The 18148-nt window shown below is 39.9% G+C and overlaps 1 protein-coding gene across 1 annotated transcript; it reads right to left on the reverse strand.

Annotated features, from left to right (window-relative positions):
* Window positions 1-7300: 7300 nt before the first annotated feature.
* On the reverse strand, window positions 7301-10553 carry LOC146382059 (uncharacterized). The gene is made up of 3 exons (XM_084936841.1): window positions 10285-10553; window positions 8421-9673; window positions 7301-8067 (listed from the first exon to the last, which is right to left on the reverse strand). Exons 1-3 carry the CDS (start codon window positions 10363-10365, stop codon window positions 7626-7628), a joined length of 1776 nt encoding a protein of 591 aa, XP_084792967.1. The 5' UTR covers window positions 10366-10553; the 3' UTR covers window positions 7301-7625.
* Between the last annotated feature and the right edge of the window lie 7595 nt (window positions 10554-18148).

The following is an 18148-nucleotide window of genomic DNA, read 5'->3' on the forward strand; positions in this document are numbered from 1 at the left end:
GAGTTACGGATCAAGTTGAAGAAGAGCGTGTGTGTACCCCCGTCTTGGACCTTCCCTCCGGACCCCGCCCTACTCCCTGGAGCCTCGTGTTATCTGTTCCACTGTATATATGTATATATTCTCACTTGGTGTCACATTGCAAATAAACCCTCACCTTCTCTCTAAACTTCAGAGTCCTGCGAGTGAGTCCTCTGCCTACTAATCTGTGACAGAATGAGACGGTCGAGAAATTACGGCAGTGTCCTGTTATATTTTAGATAGCAAGGAGCAGACGGCCGAGTTTATTAAACTCCACCGACACAGTGGTGACGCAAATCTGAAGGCTAGATGTCCCACTTCACAGCGTCGCACTTCCAGCCTTCTTGGTCGTCGAAGGACCCGGCCCACGTAGACTGCGAAGGCCGGGTCCTAAGAAGGATGTGCCCTAGATTTTGGGACACAACTTCCTTCAGAAATCTTCTAGGCCCACGTGTAAACCACTGTTTGTTAATCTTATCCTGATTACATGCCAGAGTTGTGTGATATGGTACTTACTATAAGGTCATTAGGATAAGATGAGGCCTGATTATTTAAGACCTTGTAGGAGCAGGATTTTAAATTCAATTCTGGATTTAACAGGAAGCCAATGAAGGGAACCCATATGGAAAAGATATATACATCTTATAAAGTTTGTATCTGTCTTGTGTGAAACTTGTATGAAAAGCATGCAACAGTAAAAACAGATATAAGATCCCTAAAAAATTATATAAATGAAACTTGTATGTTTTGGATTCTTACTAAAACAATATATGAATATATTTCATGAGTAAATCATATAAGCCTTATATGATTCACTGTATGAAGTAGGCCACATCTGATGCAAGTCTTTTATAAGTTTTTTCTATTTCTTTTCCATGTGGTAAGCCAGTATCGGAGAAATATGCTCGTTCTAGTCCCTGTCAGCACTCTTGCTGCAGCATTTTGGATTAACTGAAGGCTTTTCAGGGAGTTTTTAGGACTTCCTGATAATAATGAATTAAACTAGTCCAGCCTAGAAGTAATAAATCAAGGAACTAGTTTTTTAGCGTCACCCTGAGGCAGGATATTTCTAAATTTAGAGATATTGTGCAAATGGAGGAAAGCAGTGAAACAATGAATGCATTTAAAACAGAAACTGCACAGCAGGAGGGATAATATGTGTCAAACTAGTGATTTATGGCCCCTGTCAAATGATTTATGACTTTGGAGGTAATAAAAGTTAACGGCAGTCATAGTTTTTTATGAACCATGAATCATATTATGAGTCATAAAATTATGATACTTGGAAATTATCAATAATCATATTCCCAAAAGTTATATGATCATGAAAATATGGCAGTGGACTAGGATGATGAATGGGATGTTTGTGATAGTTTGAGTTTGTTGTAATTTTAAGCCAAAAAGTTTAGTTTTTGACAAAAATGGCACCAGTGCTCTTTTAATGGTGAGGATGTGGAGAGATGGAGGCTGCATGCCCTGATGAAAAGCTTTTGCTGCGCTCTAAAAGTAGTTATAAAATTTAGATTTTCTGAATCGTTGGAAAAATCTTATTTAATGGTGTTTTATTTTTGGACACATTTCCAGTTAATTATTGTAGTTTCAGTTAATTTTTGTAGTTCATTAGTTCCAGGAGGTCAGAGTTCAGACTGTGATGCCATCAGTAAGCACAGAAAAAAAGAAAATAAGACGTGAGAGCAATGTTTGTTGATGATATGCTATGCTGCCTGTAAACTCCGAACCTGAACTGAGGAGAATAAAGTTGCCAAAAGGAGAATGGAGTCATGTCTCTCTGAGGGTGCAACACTTTATTACATTTTTTGGTTTGTTTAATCCAAAAGAGTTGTAAGTTACGCTCCACCTCAGCGTGAGATGATCATACCAGAGCGAGGATCCCCGAGAAAAGTAAAAATGGGTCTTCACAAAGCAGCCAGTGTGGGTAAAATGACTGTCTGACTCACGGTGCCACTCCCGAGCAGGGACTCCTCCCCAATCCACTAATAAAGCAATTTAAAATAGAGGTGGCCCTACCGTTTGCCTATGAGAAAAACCACTGATCAATAAAGCAGTTTCAGAGAGGCAGGCACTCTCTTGACCAATCAGAGAGCGAATTGACATGAATTGTGTGAATCAGCTGTTTGGGGAGTTTTTACCCCACCCTCGCTCAACTCCAGTGACCTCAAGCTCTCGCCTGCCTGACTCTCACCTAGTGGAAATAGGCCCCTGACTGTAACTCCCGGCCGCAAGCTCGACCTGTCAAGCTCTTCCCAGACCTGTCAATAAAGTCATTTCAGCAAGGCAGGCTCTTGCTTGAGCCTCTGAAACACCAGGGGACGGTTTTGATCTGACCAATGAGCTGAATTTACAGCCTTCTGACGAGTAAACCGAGCAAAGTTTTTGAAATCAGCCAAGACAACTTGGCAGACTTTGCAGACTTTGCAGAAATAAACAAATCCTTACCAGCTGCCCCGCATCCCATGTTTCTGACCCAATTAACAGGCTGTATGGAGCACTGTCCCTTAACTGTTAAGCTCACCTTTTTAACAAATGATGTGTGAATTTACATACATAATATTAACAGGGCAGACACATAACTAACAATATAAGACTGGTAATTGATATTTTGGACCATTCAGATTTAATCACAGATAATAGTTTCATTCTTTTTTTGGATTTTTATAAAGCTTTCGACTCCATTGAGCATAGGGGCAATCGTGACTCAAGATTTGGGAGGTTGCCTTGTAATCGGAAGGTTGCCGGTTCAAGCCGTGGCTTGGGACAGTCTCGGTCGTTGTGTCCTTGGGCAAGACACTTCACCCGTTGCCTACTGGTGGTGGTCAGAGGGCCCGGTGGTGCCAGTGTCCAGCAGCCTCGCCTCTGTCAGTGCGCCCCAGGGTGGCTGTGGCTACAATGTAGCTTGCCGTGACTGTGTGTGTGAATGGGTGAATGACTGGATGTGTAAAGCACTTTGGGGTCCTTAGGGACTAGTAAAGCACTATACAAATACAGGCCATTTACCATGTATTCGTGTTCGGAGCACTTGATATTTTTGGTTTTGGAAATATGTTTAAAAAATCAATTCAAGCTTTATATGCTATTGAGCTCAATCAAACTCCCATATGGTACAACGAAAAGGTTTGATATCAACCGTGGGATCCGTCAAGGTTGCCCAGTTTCTGCATATCTTTTCCTTCTTCCTATGGAGTTACTCTCTATTCATTTTAAAAACAGCAGTGTAATGGGTCTCTCTGTTGCTGGCAGAACATTATCTATTACTCAACTAGCAGATGACACAACACTTTTTTAAAGGATAAATATCAAGTTGATGAAGCTCTCAAAGTTGTCAATAATTTCTCAATAGCTTCTGGTCTTAAACTCAACATTGCAAAATGTGAACTTCTCCCTGTTAAGTTCTGCACAGATACTATTGTATCAGGTGTTCCTGTTAAAATAAGGTTAAATATCTTGGTATTATCATTCAAAAAGACCAAGATGCTAGATTATCTGAAAATTTCAACCCTCTCATTACTGCAGTACAACAAAGATTTCATCTTTGGCTTCAAAGAGATTTATCCATTACCGGAAGATCCTTGGTAGCCAAAGTTGAAGGCCTCTCCCGACTTATTTATGCAGCTATGGCACTTGATGTTTCAAAAGAATTATGCACAAAAATTGATAAAATATTATTTAACTTCATTTGGAAAAAGAGAATACATTATATTAAAAAAAAATGTAATGATGAACAAGTTGTGATCTGGTGATCTCATTTAAGAACAAATCATTATATATTCAGAAATGGGTTGATAGAAAATTTTTACTTGCAAGTCAATTACTGAATGATAATGGTCAATTGTTCTCTTATAAGAAATTTTTCTCTGTTTATGTTGTTTATTTATACCTTGAGCATCTCTTTCTTTTTTAATCAGCTATTTTGTTTGTTTGTTTTCTCCTGAAGTATACTTTTTTGTTTATGTATTTGTATTTATGACTTGTAAAAGATACTGCAAGATGTTAAATTTTTCATACCCTTTCTATAATTACATTACTATGTATATTTGTTGTTCACTTGTTCAAATAAAACAGAAATTTAAAAAAAAGCGTGCGGTCGCTGGATTGGGACACAGCCTCTGTGTACTTCCTGTGTTAAGTTTAAGGTCCATGTCTTGGTTTTCAGTTTCGTGTCTTCCCCGTCTTGTCAAGTGTGATTGTCCTCAGCTGTGTTCCTTCTGTGCTTCCACTGCCCTCATTACCCTCTCTGGCTGTAACCCAGTTCAGGGTCTGCAGCCTTAAAGGCCGCATTTTAAGGCCGAATACGTCACAGCGACGCGACGAAGGCTGTCCCAATTCAAAGGCTGCTCGAAATGCGGCCTTCAAATGCGTCCTTCATTTTCCTGAATTTTAAGGATGTGGCGGTGTAGACTTCGTGGCCCAACATATCCCAGACTTCATAGCGCGGCGGTGGGTGTGGATAATTTTGCCGAAAAAAACGGCGGAAGAGGGGCGACCAAAGAGTAAACTTTTAAAAGTAAGTACTGAATAATATGTCACTTATTTATGTGCGAATGTTGAATAATGAAGAGCATTAAAATATTACCGTTGGCCACATGTCGGCAAAGTTTATGTGACATTAGCAATGTTTGTACTAACTTGGTTTTAAAGCCTTTACTTTAAAATATACCCGCTCAATAGTCGACCTTAATCTTACAGAGAATGTGACGATTTTATGGATAATTAAAGTCAGTCATATATAAGCAAACACAACAAGCTGAAATTCAGTGAATGCTGCTCGGTTTGCAGTCCTGAATATCACAGCACAAGCAGGATTCACTGCACTGTTAATGTTAGCTATGTTATATTGTTCGGTGGTGTCCAGCCAAACGGACTTTAACATGTGTTTGAACGAGCTGACGGTTCATTTGTTAAGCTGAAAGAAAGATGCTTTAATCCAGTGGTTCCCAAACTTTTTTTGCTAGGCCCCCCTTTGTTTTACAAGAAAAATGTTCGCGCACAAACACGTCCTCCAACCACACACACCCATATTTTGCTCCATTGCGGTTTATTTCACACCTCAAACATTTAGTAAACAATTAAGCAAATACAAGTAACCTGCAATAAATTACAGGCAGTAATAAAATAAACTAACTCATTTACGCTACGTCCACACCGGAAACTGAGATTTTTTTAAAACTCCTTTTTTGCGTTTACGTGTGGACGAGCACGTCAAAGGTATGTGCCTTTTTTCACGTCACGCTGTGCGCACGTTATTGTTTACATGAGATGAATTGCAGAATGGCAGATAGAGACAAAATACTGTTAATCTGACTATCTGCAGGTTTTACACGCAGTTACTGTCCCTCCATTTAGAAAGGCAGAGGCGTCACGGTGTAATTATTTTACCTGTAGTTGTTTTTTTCCTGTGTAATAATATTCAACATTGCTATCAATACATTTTTCAAAAAATGTCTCTCTGTGCAAAATGGGTTCAAAAACATAAACAACTGTGGGATACTGTTAGTCCGTGATTTGAACCAGGGGAACAAATCATGGCAGGATCAGCCTGATATTATTTGTATCCCGCTGTAACTTTACTGTATAAAGAGCTAACATCGCCAAAATGTCAGGAGTAGTTAGTCATTACAACAAGTGTTTGTGAACTAAAAATCAAGAATGTGGGACAACATCATTGATTTTTCTTTTCACACTGCACCCCCCCCCGCCGCAATGGGCCCCATACACTGGGAAAGCCTGCTTTAATCACAGGAGTCACACATGTGTCCACTGTACCATCTGGGAACTCTTCTTGTTTAGCACTCGTAATAACACAAACACTAAATCCTCCTTCTCTTGTGCTGTTTTGTAGCAGTGTCTACACCTGAGACTGTCACCTGTCTGTCTGTCCTGCACTCTCTCTCTGTTTCTTTCTCTCTGATTGTGGAATAAAAGTATGAACATGTATTTATAAGTTACACTTGTGTTTGAATCCTGCAGCTTATCACACATTTGATTTCCATGTGTGACAACTGCAAGTGTCCAGAGTGAGGACAGACTGAGGGACCCACTGCTGCACATCATCTGTGAGGCTTTGCACCCCTGATGATCCACCAGGACAAACTCAGCAGTGTGTGAGGAAGAGGAGGAGGAAGAGCCAGCAGCAGCTGACAGATGGAGAGAATAGACAGACTGTTCCCTGTTTGTGAAGGACTGCTAGGAAAGTTATAACTAATTGTCTGTCCTGAATCAGTCTTATTAGGTAATTTTCAAATAATTTTATCATTCCAGTGTTTTCAGTGTGGGAGAAAGTACTCAGGGCCTTCAAGGTACACACTATGAAAGGCAGCAACAAGTTTAATATTCAGAAACCTAAAGTATGTATCAGCAGCAGAATGGAGCTAAAAATAAATGTTTGTTTCAGTTCTATGAAGCTTTGAGTATTTTGGATTAGTAGCACTGCTGTGTTTGTTGCATCATATTGCTGTAATTGTTTATATGCTTTATATATTCTGGGGTAAGTTGATCTATAGTGTTACATCATATTCCATAAGGATGTTATGTGTTTGTATATTTTCTGCCCAGTTTGACCCATTAAGCAGAAGTCAGCCTGTTTAAGGCTCTGTATCTATTCTGTATGACTTAAAGCAGTTATGACATGGTCTGATTTTCTCACCCAATAAAGGAATATTTAATATATCAGTCTACTCTTCATTCTATCAACAACAGTTATCACAGCTCGTACATTTTGTTTTTACAAAAGCACTGAGCAAACTTTTAGTAATGTCAACATATTAAAAGAACAATATTTGTCTCTTAAATATATCTATTTGTACACTGCCAAAGATACTTGCCTTTGAGTGAAGATATAAAGTGATAGGAAATATAAAGAACTGCAACTTGAATCTTTACTGAAGCTCAGTATTTGTCAGAGTTCAAGTTTACTGATGTAATAATTAATCATGATTAATATGATACTAACTTTAATATTGGCCATACTATATTTACATTACAATGTAGCTTGCCATCACCAGTGTGTGTGTGAGTAGGTGGATCACTGAATGTGGTGTAAAGCTCTTTGGGGTCCTTAGGGACTACGGTTGCCAACTCCCTGAAAAATAAATAAGGGACACCTCGTGGCCAGGGCCGGGCGACCCAATTGTCTTCACCCTTCCCTGTGTGGTGAATTTTTTTTAGCTCTTTTTTTTGTGTGTGAAATTTTTTTTTTTAACCATTTGACTTGAAGTTGATTTAAGTAGATGCATATTCTTTGTGATATGAACACATGGGAAACAAATGATCATTTATCCATTTATTTTTAACGCAAAATGACAACATTAACACAATAAAATAGGTCTCTTTCCTAAACGAAAGACTGGTACGCTTCACTTTTTGTGCAAAGTGACAAAATTAACACAAAGAACTCTGTCCTGCTTAACCTAAAATTATATAAATTAATAGAAAACAATAGAAAGAAAAACATTCTTGTAACAGTGCACATTTAGTGCAATTAGAAAAGTGCAAAAAAAGTTTGTGGAACACCTGTAAACACAACATTTGTGCCTCAAAGGCCTTGACTGTAGCTGAAAGTTGAAGTAAAAAAACCCAACAAACTCATGAACTCAAAAGCTCAATGCTACATTATGTGGAAACAGACTACTTTTTCCATTTGTTTTTTTTTTTTGAGCTCTTGCTGCAGTTAGGAGTTGTTTGTCTTTCAGTACTGCAGAGTAAAACTCTGAGCAAGACATATCATAATTTAGACTGACAATGAGCTCACTTCTAATTAATTCAGTAGAACATTTGTTCCGCACATCAGTCCACTTATTCTTCATAAGAGAGAAAATCCTCTCCTCAAACCCAGTGGAAGATGGGATGCTGAGTACAAAGGATACAACAGCCTGCATATTGGGGAGGTCAGCTGCCTGAAGAATTTCCATCCACTTCTCTGCTGTTCCCTTGGACTGCCACTTTTCCTTCTCCTGATGTTCTTTGGTGAGGTGCTTCAGAAGGCTGGTTGCAGTGACACACTCTTCATAAAGCTCATCCATAGAGATGTTTAACCTGCCAATAGAGATGAGAAGTTGACCTAAATCCTAAGTGGTAGATAGAACATTTAAAGTGGTAAATAAATGGAAAAAATGTATATGTTTATAACGTTGTATAGCATTTAAACAATACAATAAGTATAGTTTATTTATTATGTATTTATCCATCCTTATATTAAGTATATGAACTCCTTGAATTTGTAAAATAGTGTATAAAAGTTTGCATGCGTGTGTATATACACTCCAAACAAAGTTAATGATTATGGTTTTATTTATATATGTTATCTATGAATTGTATTTGTTTATTTTTAACCATCAATACTATTAAAACATGGTTTATCATTTCACTGGCAAATGTTTTCTTCTTACCTGCCAGCCAGGTGAAGCCGTTCAATGATCTTCTCCATGTCATCAAAGGAAATCTTCCCAGATGCTAGAGAGAGGGGCTGCAGGTGGAAAAGCCAGTTTTCTTCTGAAAAGTCAAACCACTTCCGGACATAACTGATGGCAGTGTCTAGGAAGGCTGTAAACTCCTGCCTGGCACCATCAGCATCAGATGGCGAGAGACGCTGGAGCTTTTGTCTTGTTAGGTACCCGTAGAACCCATCATCTCTTCTCTGAATAAGTCTTTTCAGGAAACACTCCATGATGGAATAGAGGTCAACAGACGTGGTTACATTCTTCTCCAGTTTTTTCACCACTTCTTCAAACAGACACATAACATTGTTACAGAAGAGGAGGTAGACTTCCACAATGTCTGCCTCTCCCTCAACTCCAGCAGCACCTTCTGTCAACTTCAGCAATTCCTTCAGGCGCCTTGGACATTCCTCACCAATGCTGATGAGATATGACTTCAGCGGGTCCCAGTTCTGCAGCAGGCGGGTGATTGCAGGGTTGAGTGACAGCCATCTCGTCACAACATGGCGCAGGATATCATGGAATTCAACGTCACAAAATTCACAGAACTCTTTCAGGGACTCTCTCCTTTTGGCAGAGGTGGAAAAGAAGCTGTATATCTTCAGGACAATATTTTCCACATCAACTGAGAGCTTGTCCAGGGCTTTTTTCACAGTGTTATGAACAATATGTGCATGGCAGTTGCCACGAATGATCTCACTGTTGGTCTCTTTCAATTTTGTGAAGACTGAGTTGTGGATGCCATAATTTACATTTGCATTGTCAGCACTGAATGCAGAAACCTGATCTAAGGATAGCCCCACGTTTTCAAGAGAGCTTTGTATTATTTTTACTATTCCCTCTGCAGACTCATCTGGATTTTCAACAAAATCCAACATCTTGTTGACAACTCCAGCCTCTGGTGTAAAAAACTGCAAGGCCAAGGGAAACATCTTCCGATTTCCCTTGTTTGAAGCATCAGTGTGAAGAGAGAATGGGAGTGGAGTTGCACCACTTTTCAATTTTTTGATCACCTCTTCTATTGCCTTTGGAGACAGGACATCTGTGACAACTGCTTCAGCTTTCGTCCTCCCACAGGACATCTTTTTGGCAATACTGGAGTCATTCAGCATTCGTACAGTCAGTTTGAGTGCACAGTCACCCGAGTTATAACTTAAACCGTGCTTTACAGTGTGGTAGACATGGGTCACCTCTGCAGCAGTCACCTATAAAATAGAAATATATATATATTACAGTATATCTGTATAGTTTGTGTAGTTTATCAACTGACTTTAAAGTATAAATTACGCATGCAACTTGTAAGAAATGGGTATGGTCATATATATGTATGTTTTCAATAATAATGTGTATCCTTTATATATATATTCAATTCAGTAATACTTTATTAATCCCAGAGGGAAATTAGGTGTTGTTGCAGCTCAGACTAATCAAGTCTTCAAAGCGTTGTTGAAGACCACAATCACTGTGGGAAGGAAGGATCTCTTGAAACTGAAGTCTCTTCTGTGTCAACTTATTCGGGCTTTGTGGCTTCAGTTGAGGTATTATTTCAGCTTTTCTAATGCTAATCAGCTGCTCCCGTTTGTAAACCCGCTTGTTCCCATGATTACGCATCATAACTCATCATCATTATTCATCTATGTATTACTTTTATGTATTAGTCATCTATTCGTTGTAATCATCTATCCTTGCAGTTGTTTATTACACAAAACAAATTATATTATCAAACTTCTGGCCACACAGCACTGATATTCATTGCACATGCACATATTAACCTTAACCAGAGGGTTTAAAAAAAACAACAACAATGTTTACATACCATATCTGCTTCTGCTGTGGCCTGGTGGACAACAAATTGGTCAAGGGTTCCTCTTTCTTTCACGCCCCTCATATTCATCATGTGCCCACCAGTAGAAGCATGCTGCTTAACGTCAGTCAGTCCACCATGGCAAATGGAAAAAGTGCGCCGGCACACAGTGCAGTGCGCTTTATACGTGTTATCGCGCACTTTTCCCAGCCAGTTGTTTTCATTTTCCCATTCCTCCCTGTATTTTTGCAACCTTTTTTTTTTCTTTCTAGGAGGGGAACAAGCACTGACTCGCGCCGCAGTGTCGGTGTTTGTCTCTTTGTTGGCCATGCTGGTCATCTGTTGTCTTCCAGTATCTTCTCCGCACGCGACCTTTCCTCGACCAATTAGATAAGCGGTAATCTGTTATACTCGTGCTAAGTGTGCTGTCAGCTCATTGGTCACAGAGCAGGAGAGGGGCTGGGAATTATGTTTTCAAACAAAGCGTTAAATCCATTAACATTTATAGACTTTTTGTGATTCTCCCTGTATTACGGGACAAAGTGCGTCCCTTATTAGCTCAATACGGGACGTGTACTTTTGTTTCTAAATACGGGACGATTCCGTATTTTAAGGGACGGTTGGCAACCCCTAGTCGTCCGAGACTTGAACCGCAGTGTCGGCGTTTGTTTCCCTGTTGGCCATGCTTGTTGTTGTGGTCATCTGTTGTCTTCCGGTATTTTCTCCGTAAGCGACCTTTCCTCGACCAATGAGATGAGCGGTAATCTGAATTGTCATAAGTGTGCTGTCAGCTCATTGGTCACAAAGCAGGAGAGGGGCTGGGAATTATGTTTTCAAACAAAGCGTTAATTCCATAAACATTTATAGACTACTTTTGATTCTCACTGTATTACGGGACAAAGTGCGTCCCTTATTAGCTCAATACGGGACGTGTACTTTTGTTTCTAAATACGGGACGATTACGTTTTTTAAGGGACGGTTGGCAACCCTAACAACAACAGATATCTGTGGATAACTGTAGAGAACTGGATATAGCTCATCTCACAGCTGCTATCCAGGCTAGTTGCCTTCTTTTGGTAATATCCAATACATAAGCTCCCTCACTTTGCTTCCAGGTGGGGAAAGAATAAAACGTGAGCCAATTTTCCCTTCCCAATCGTGCATCTAACATTACAACCCCCAACACAGCAAGGCGAACCATTGCTGATGCTTTCGCTCCTTAAGCCCTTTGTTTGCAGTGTTGCCAACTCCTCAGTAAGGAAAATCGCTATTGGTTGTCCTAAAAGTCGCTAGAAGTCGCTACATGACGTCATCACCTAATTTGCATAATTGGTCATGCTAATCTAATTGTAACCTATGTTGTTGGAGAGAGAAATAACATCGTGGAAGAGACATAAAGTGAGTAAAAAAAACGTCCTAAATGCATTTAGAGTTTATTTAGAACTACAAATTAAATTTCTTTTAGCAATTATTGTTTTTTTTAATGTCACAATTCCAACCCTGCTCCTCCTTTTTAGAAAAAAAGTCGCTAAGGGGTCTGAAAACTCGCTAAATATAGCGACAAAGTCGCTAAGTTGGCAACACTGTTTGTTTGGCCTGCTAAAATGGCGCCCCGGCGGCCACGCCCCCTGTCGTGACATCACGCTACAAAGCCCCATGGACAATAGAACCAAATTTTAAAAAAAAGAAAAAAAAGAATAGAACCAAATTTAAAAAAAAAGAAAAAAAAAAGAATGTTGCTGTTACGTTATGTTATGACATCATCATGATGATCAAAGGCATTTCATATGGCTTTGATCTGTGAATCCTTAAATCCGGGTAAGAAGCCCAAACTTTCATGCAGTTTACTTGTAACACTTGAGATTGCAGCATTCAAAGGTACGCCTGAGAAAAATTTTAAAACAGTTGAATCTTTAAGACAGTCACTTCATCAACACTCTGACATGTCTCAGAGTAAATACGGCAAAAGCCAACACACTTACGCTGGCTTTACTACAATGGACCACCAAAATCCAGAGCCAAATTCTGATGAAACACATTTCCAGCTTCCACTCAAGAGGAAGCGAGGCCCGAATTATGTTGCACAGAATTGCAGAAGTGACGACAGCTGCTCTCCACCGAGGAAAAAAAGACGAATCTGTGAAGAAAAAACTGTGTTGAAAAGACGATACAGACAGATTTCCAAAGGCAGCAAAAACAACTCTGAGAACTACTCTCCAGAGAGAAAGAGGATGAGAATAGACACTGAGAAAAAAGAAACAGCAGTGACTCGGAACATCCAAAAAAGTTCTTCTTCAAGGTCTCTCCAACACCAAGTTGAGAAAATGGACGTTACGACCTCGAGTGATACCAAAAGCTCTGAAATCTCACTGAAATACAACAAGAGGCCAGTACAAGCAGCAGTGACACAGAGCATCCAAAAAAGTTGGACGCCAAGGTCTAGCCAACACCAAGTTGAGAAAATGGACGTTACGACCTCGAGTGATACCAAAAGCTCTGAAATCTCACTGAAATACAACAAGAGGCCAGTACAAAAAGCAGTGACACAGAGCATCCAAAAAAGTTGGACGCCAAGGTCTAGCCAAGACCAAGTTGAGAAAATGGACGTTACGACCTCGAGTGATACCAAAAGCTCTGAAATCTCACTGAAATACAACAAGAGGCCAGTACAAGCAGCAGTGACACAGAGCATCCAAAAAAGTTGGACGCCAAGGTCTAGCCAAGACCAAGATGAGAAAATGGATGTTACGACCTCGAGTGATACCAAAAGCTCTGAAATCTCACTGAAATACAACAAGAGGCCAGTACAAGCAGCAGTGACACAGAGCATCCAAAAAAGTTGGACGCCAAGGTCTAGCCAAGACCAAGTTGAGAAAATGGACGTTACGACCTCGAGTGATACCAAAAGCTCTGAAATCTCACTGAAATACAACAAGAGGCCAGTACAAGCAGCAGTGACACAGAGCATCCAAAAAAGTTGGACGCCAATGTCTAGCCAAGACCAAGATGAGAAAATGGACGTTACGACCTCGAGTGATACCAAAAGCTCTGAAATCTCACTGAAATACAACAAGAGGCCAGTACAAGCAGCAGTGACACAGAGCATCCAAAAAAGTTGGACGCCAAGGACTATCCGACTACTAGTTCAGAAAATGAACAATATGAGCTTGAGCAATACCAAAACCTGTGAAAACACACCGAAAGACAACAAGAGGCCAGAAGACCAGAGAGAAAGAAACTAATTTTTCTTTTCCTCTGCCTCTCACCCCCCAACCAGTCATGACAGATGGCTGCCCCTTTCTTAGCCTGGTTCTGTCAAAGGTTTCTCCCTTTTTATAAGGGAGTTTTTCCTTTCCACCGTTGCCCAGTGCTTGCTATTAAAGGGGATCATTTGATTGTTGGGTTGATACAGGGCTCGCAAAATCGCTAGCCCGACGTCCCAGGGCTAGCAATATCTCCGGTTGGGTGATTTTGGTCGCCCAACCGGAGATATTGCTAGCCCCGGGACGTCGAGCTAGCGATTTTGCGAGCCCTGTGATAGTTTAGAATTTAATTGGCTTAAACCAATAAACATAAAACTTCAGGTGAGGGGTTCACATAGTAGGGAGCACTACAAAAATTACAAATAAAAACATGTAATTGGCGGCAAATCAAAATAAAGAAAGCAATTTTTTAAAAACATCTCTTACTGCTCTGTTTATTTCTTTAAATGAACACTTGTACTTTTTGTCATAGAAGAATAAGAATATTAATATGAATATGAACACCAAGGCGTTTCCAGGCCAGCCAAGAGATATAATCTCTCCAGCCTGACTTGGGTCTACCCCGGGGCCTTTGCCTCCATGGGCACCTTAACTCATCACTTTTGGCACAGAGAATGTATTTTATGAACTAATATTAGTAGGCTGAAGCCTTTTACTTCAGCTGTGATTGTTATTCTTATTAAGATATATATTAATATGCTTTTTTTAAGGATCAAGATGTGGGTTTGTTTTTCCAGCTTCATTAACAGTTGTTTTTTCAGAGATCAGATGTCCTCACAGGTAGGGATGGGTATTGATAAGATTTTCACGATTCCAATTCCATTTTCAATTCTGTTTAACGATTCGATTCTTTATCGATTCTTTTTAAAAAAGGAGAACACTAAGGTCGATTAGCTTAGAACTTTGTTTATCTTCTCTTTGAACAAGATAGAAATTTAGGAGTAACATGACCTTACAAACCGAACAGTGAGATCTTAAGAGATCCACAGCCTACGGCTCTTCAATGGGGTGTCACAGGATCCCCAGGAAAAAAAATTGTAAATGTAAAATAATAAAATAAATATTCTTCTGTAGCAATAACAAAGTATAACATAAATTATTCTGTAGCAATTACACAAGAATATCCAGTAATGTCCCTGCCTACAATTAAACACATTCACTTACCGAAAATCGGGGGCATCTGCTGTGGCAAATGTGTGCAAGCCTTTGACCACAAACTTAGTCATTGCTCGGTGACATTCGTCTATCCTGGCCTGAAAGGAGACGCTAACGGTAGACTGCAGCGAGAACTGCCAGCATCTGAGCCAGCCAGACTCTGTCTCTCTCATCATGGTCACCTAAATGCAGCGCACAGCAATGGCAGGTTTAGTATTAATATGCAATTTTGACGTGCATGAACCGGAAATGTGGGAGGAATGTGGGAGGAAGTTGTGCCAGATGGTATCTTTCCACTGTATTAATATATTTTGTCATTAGTATAATATGAAATAAATTCTACATGTGTCAAGTCGTGTGCCAACATTTGCTGTGTAGTAGAACTGAGACATTAGTCATTATAAAAATTTATTTGAAATAATATTAAAATTCTCAAACAGAAAAACATTAAACATAAATATATAAAATATAAGTATTTACAGAGAGACAGGAATAAAAAGGACCCAGCTGCTCTCCAGAGCAGGAACAAGGCTGAGGAGGAAATGCTCCATTGGAGACTGGTGTGGATAGTTCAGGGACACCAGGATGGCCAGCTCCACCGCCGATGGACCGTCCTGGGACCCGTCCCTCATCCGCCTCGGAGCTGTCCTCCTCTGTGGGCCTGTAAAACAGCACAAAACACAAAGAAATGAGAAGACTGCTACTAGATTTTAATTTCAACATTGAAAAAAAAAAACAGGATCTAATCAGATTGGTTGTAGTTATTTAGTAAAGGTGATCACAAGGGAATCCCACCGAGTAAAAAGCTATCAGTGCTTGCTGTACATCTGATGCTACAATTACATACCTGTAGGTGCAGCAGCAGGAGCTCAGGGACTGGGGAGCCAGGAGAAGCAACAGGGGATGCTCTGCTGCAGAATCAGTTGGTTCTATCAAGACAGTATTAAATGTTAACAGGTTGAATACAATAATCATAGAGAAAGTATATACAGTGGTCCCTCATTTATTGCAGCAGGGGTTCTCAGAATAACTAGCCCCTCGCCACACACTTTATACACTTTTTTCCACACACACATGAACATTAGTCACAGTTCTCACAAGTTGATTCTCAAAGTGCAAACCTTTGTAGATTGCAAAACGTAAAAAGTATTATTATGCCGGGTTTTGTCTTCATCTGCCTGCCACTTTCGTGCGCCTTTTTCCCTCGCGGTGCAGATGTCTATTTCCGAATGAAGGTCATAGTTATGGGTGTTTTTGTGCTGTTTTTTCTATTGGACGTGATGGTTATCAAAACCAAACATGATAAATTTGGCAAGCGCTGGAGACACGACACGGAGGAGATTTGTCAATCAGGCTGCAGAATGCAATGCTGTACTGTGCAATAAAAAAATCAGCGAAAGCGGTGGTAGTTACACTGGCAGTAGCACAGGAACAGAGCAGGAGAGAAAGAGAGCCAGGGACAACAACGTCACATTAGAAAGGTATAGTAATCATCCACAACTATTTTCATTTGCAGATGATAAAGGATTCAGAAAGTTTATTCATGCAGGTCCATATGACAGAGAATGTGCATCTTCTTTTTGTTTTCATATTTTAATTTATATTTTATTGTGTTGTGGTTTGTAGTGTTTTGTGTTGTTTCATTTTAAATTTGTTTAAAAGGAAAAAGCTGAAAATTTAAATAGTTAAAAGTTGAACTATGACTAGTTGGTTTTTGTATTATATGATTTATTTATTACATTTTATGTGGAGTGAATAAATAAAAGTATATTTACGGTGGCCCCTACAGACAAAGCACGTACAAACTCCAAAACACGTAAAAACTCCAAAACACGTACAAAACACAACAGAAGTGCACCAAGGATGCTAGGCCCAGTGTTGAGCTTTTGTTACCTAGTGGCTACACAAGTCAGCAAGTACCAACGACTGGATTTGGTGTGTGGTAGTAACAGGTAAATGAACTTTTTTTTTTTAATTATTTGAATATATATGAGTGCTTGTGTATAAATACACAAACAATACACATATGCTTTCAATTGTGTAATTTAAGTGATCTAGGTAGCTCTGTTTTGGAAGTTCAGTTAACTTTAGGAATGTGTTTTGGAATTTGTACGTGCTTTTTGGAGTTTGTATGTGTTTTGTCTCTAGGGGCCACCACATATATTTATATATAAACATATATAAATAAAACCACTTTTTTTTTTTTTACATTAGCAATTCCTTTTGTGCATAATTTTAAAGAGCCGGCTCTTTTTAGTGAGCCGAGCCGAAAGAGCCGGTTCTCTAAACAAAGCCGGAAATCCCATCACTAGAATGAAGGGCTTTGGCTGGATCTGCCCCTTTGACCTAGGTCAGAGCCACGTCACCAGGCTCCTGATTGGCGTGATTTGTAGTGATGTGCGATACCACTGATTTCCTTTCCGATCCGATACCAAGTAAAATTCAGGGTGGTATTGGCGATACTGATCCGATACCGATACTCTGTACAAAAACTTAATGTTTCATTGTATTTCATAATACAATATATAATTGTATTATGTAATTGTAATAATAACATAACCATATTGCTTCATAATGATTAGAGGACATCAGACAACTTGTTTTTATTGCTTAATAATGCAGAATAATCATATAGAAATAAAAGAAACCTGAAGTTGTGAGCTATTTGAGCATGTTGCCTGCCTGCAGCACTATGAACTCTGTGAGAGACATCTGTCTCACCCTAGCAGCACCTGCCCCTCTCCTCTTCAGTTCGTCTCAACATAAGCTCATCATATTCTGTGATATGATTCACTCCGAGGTGTTTGACAAGGTCAGTGGTGTTGCCACAACACCTCACTGTCTTGCCACATATATCACAAACCGCGTCTTGGCTGTTTGTGGAGGTAAAACACGTCCACACATGACTCTGTTTGCGCTCAGCCATTGTTGTGAGTGTGCACGCCAGGGGCTGCGACACATTTATACAGCCGTATTTCGCATATGACTATGAAAGGCGGAAGAGGAAGTAGACGATCCGAATGATATAGTTTCTTTCCACTGCGTTCATTTTAATGGAAAAACTACAAATTTACCCCAGAGTACTAAAATATCGATATTATAATATGAGAATCAATTCTAGAACATAAATTGCTGGTATCGGAAGAATCGATATTTCAGTATCGATCCGCACACCACTAGTGATTTGACGCTGGAGTTCAGATTTTTCCAACTCGAGCAGTAGACGCGAAACGTGCATATGCACAAAATGCAACACAAAAACTGACGCGCGTGGTTTTATTCGCGAGCCAAACGCGCCAGACGCACTGCTGTGACGCGCGTTTCTCGCGTTTTTGCGTTTTCGCTACGCAAATCTGCTTCCGAATTTTCGCGGGACCCGTCATCACGCTTCTACATTCACTTTACATGTAAACCTGGCGCTCTGGCCGCCTCTGTCGCGTTCGGTGTGAACACACCTT

This window comes from Perissodus microlepis, chromosome 8 (assembly GCF_051167445.1).
Source record: "Perissodus microlepis isolate ML-2025 ecotype Zambia chromosome 8, ASM5116744v1, whole genome shotgun sequence".
Lineage (NCBI taxonomy): Eukaryota > Metazoa > Chordata > Actinopteri > Cichliformes > Cichlidae > Perissodus > Perissodus microlepis.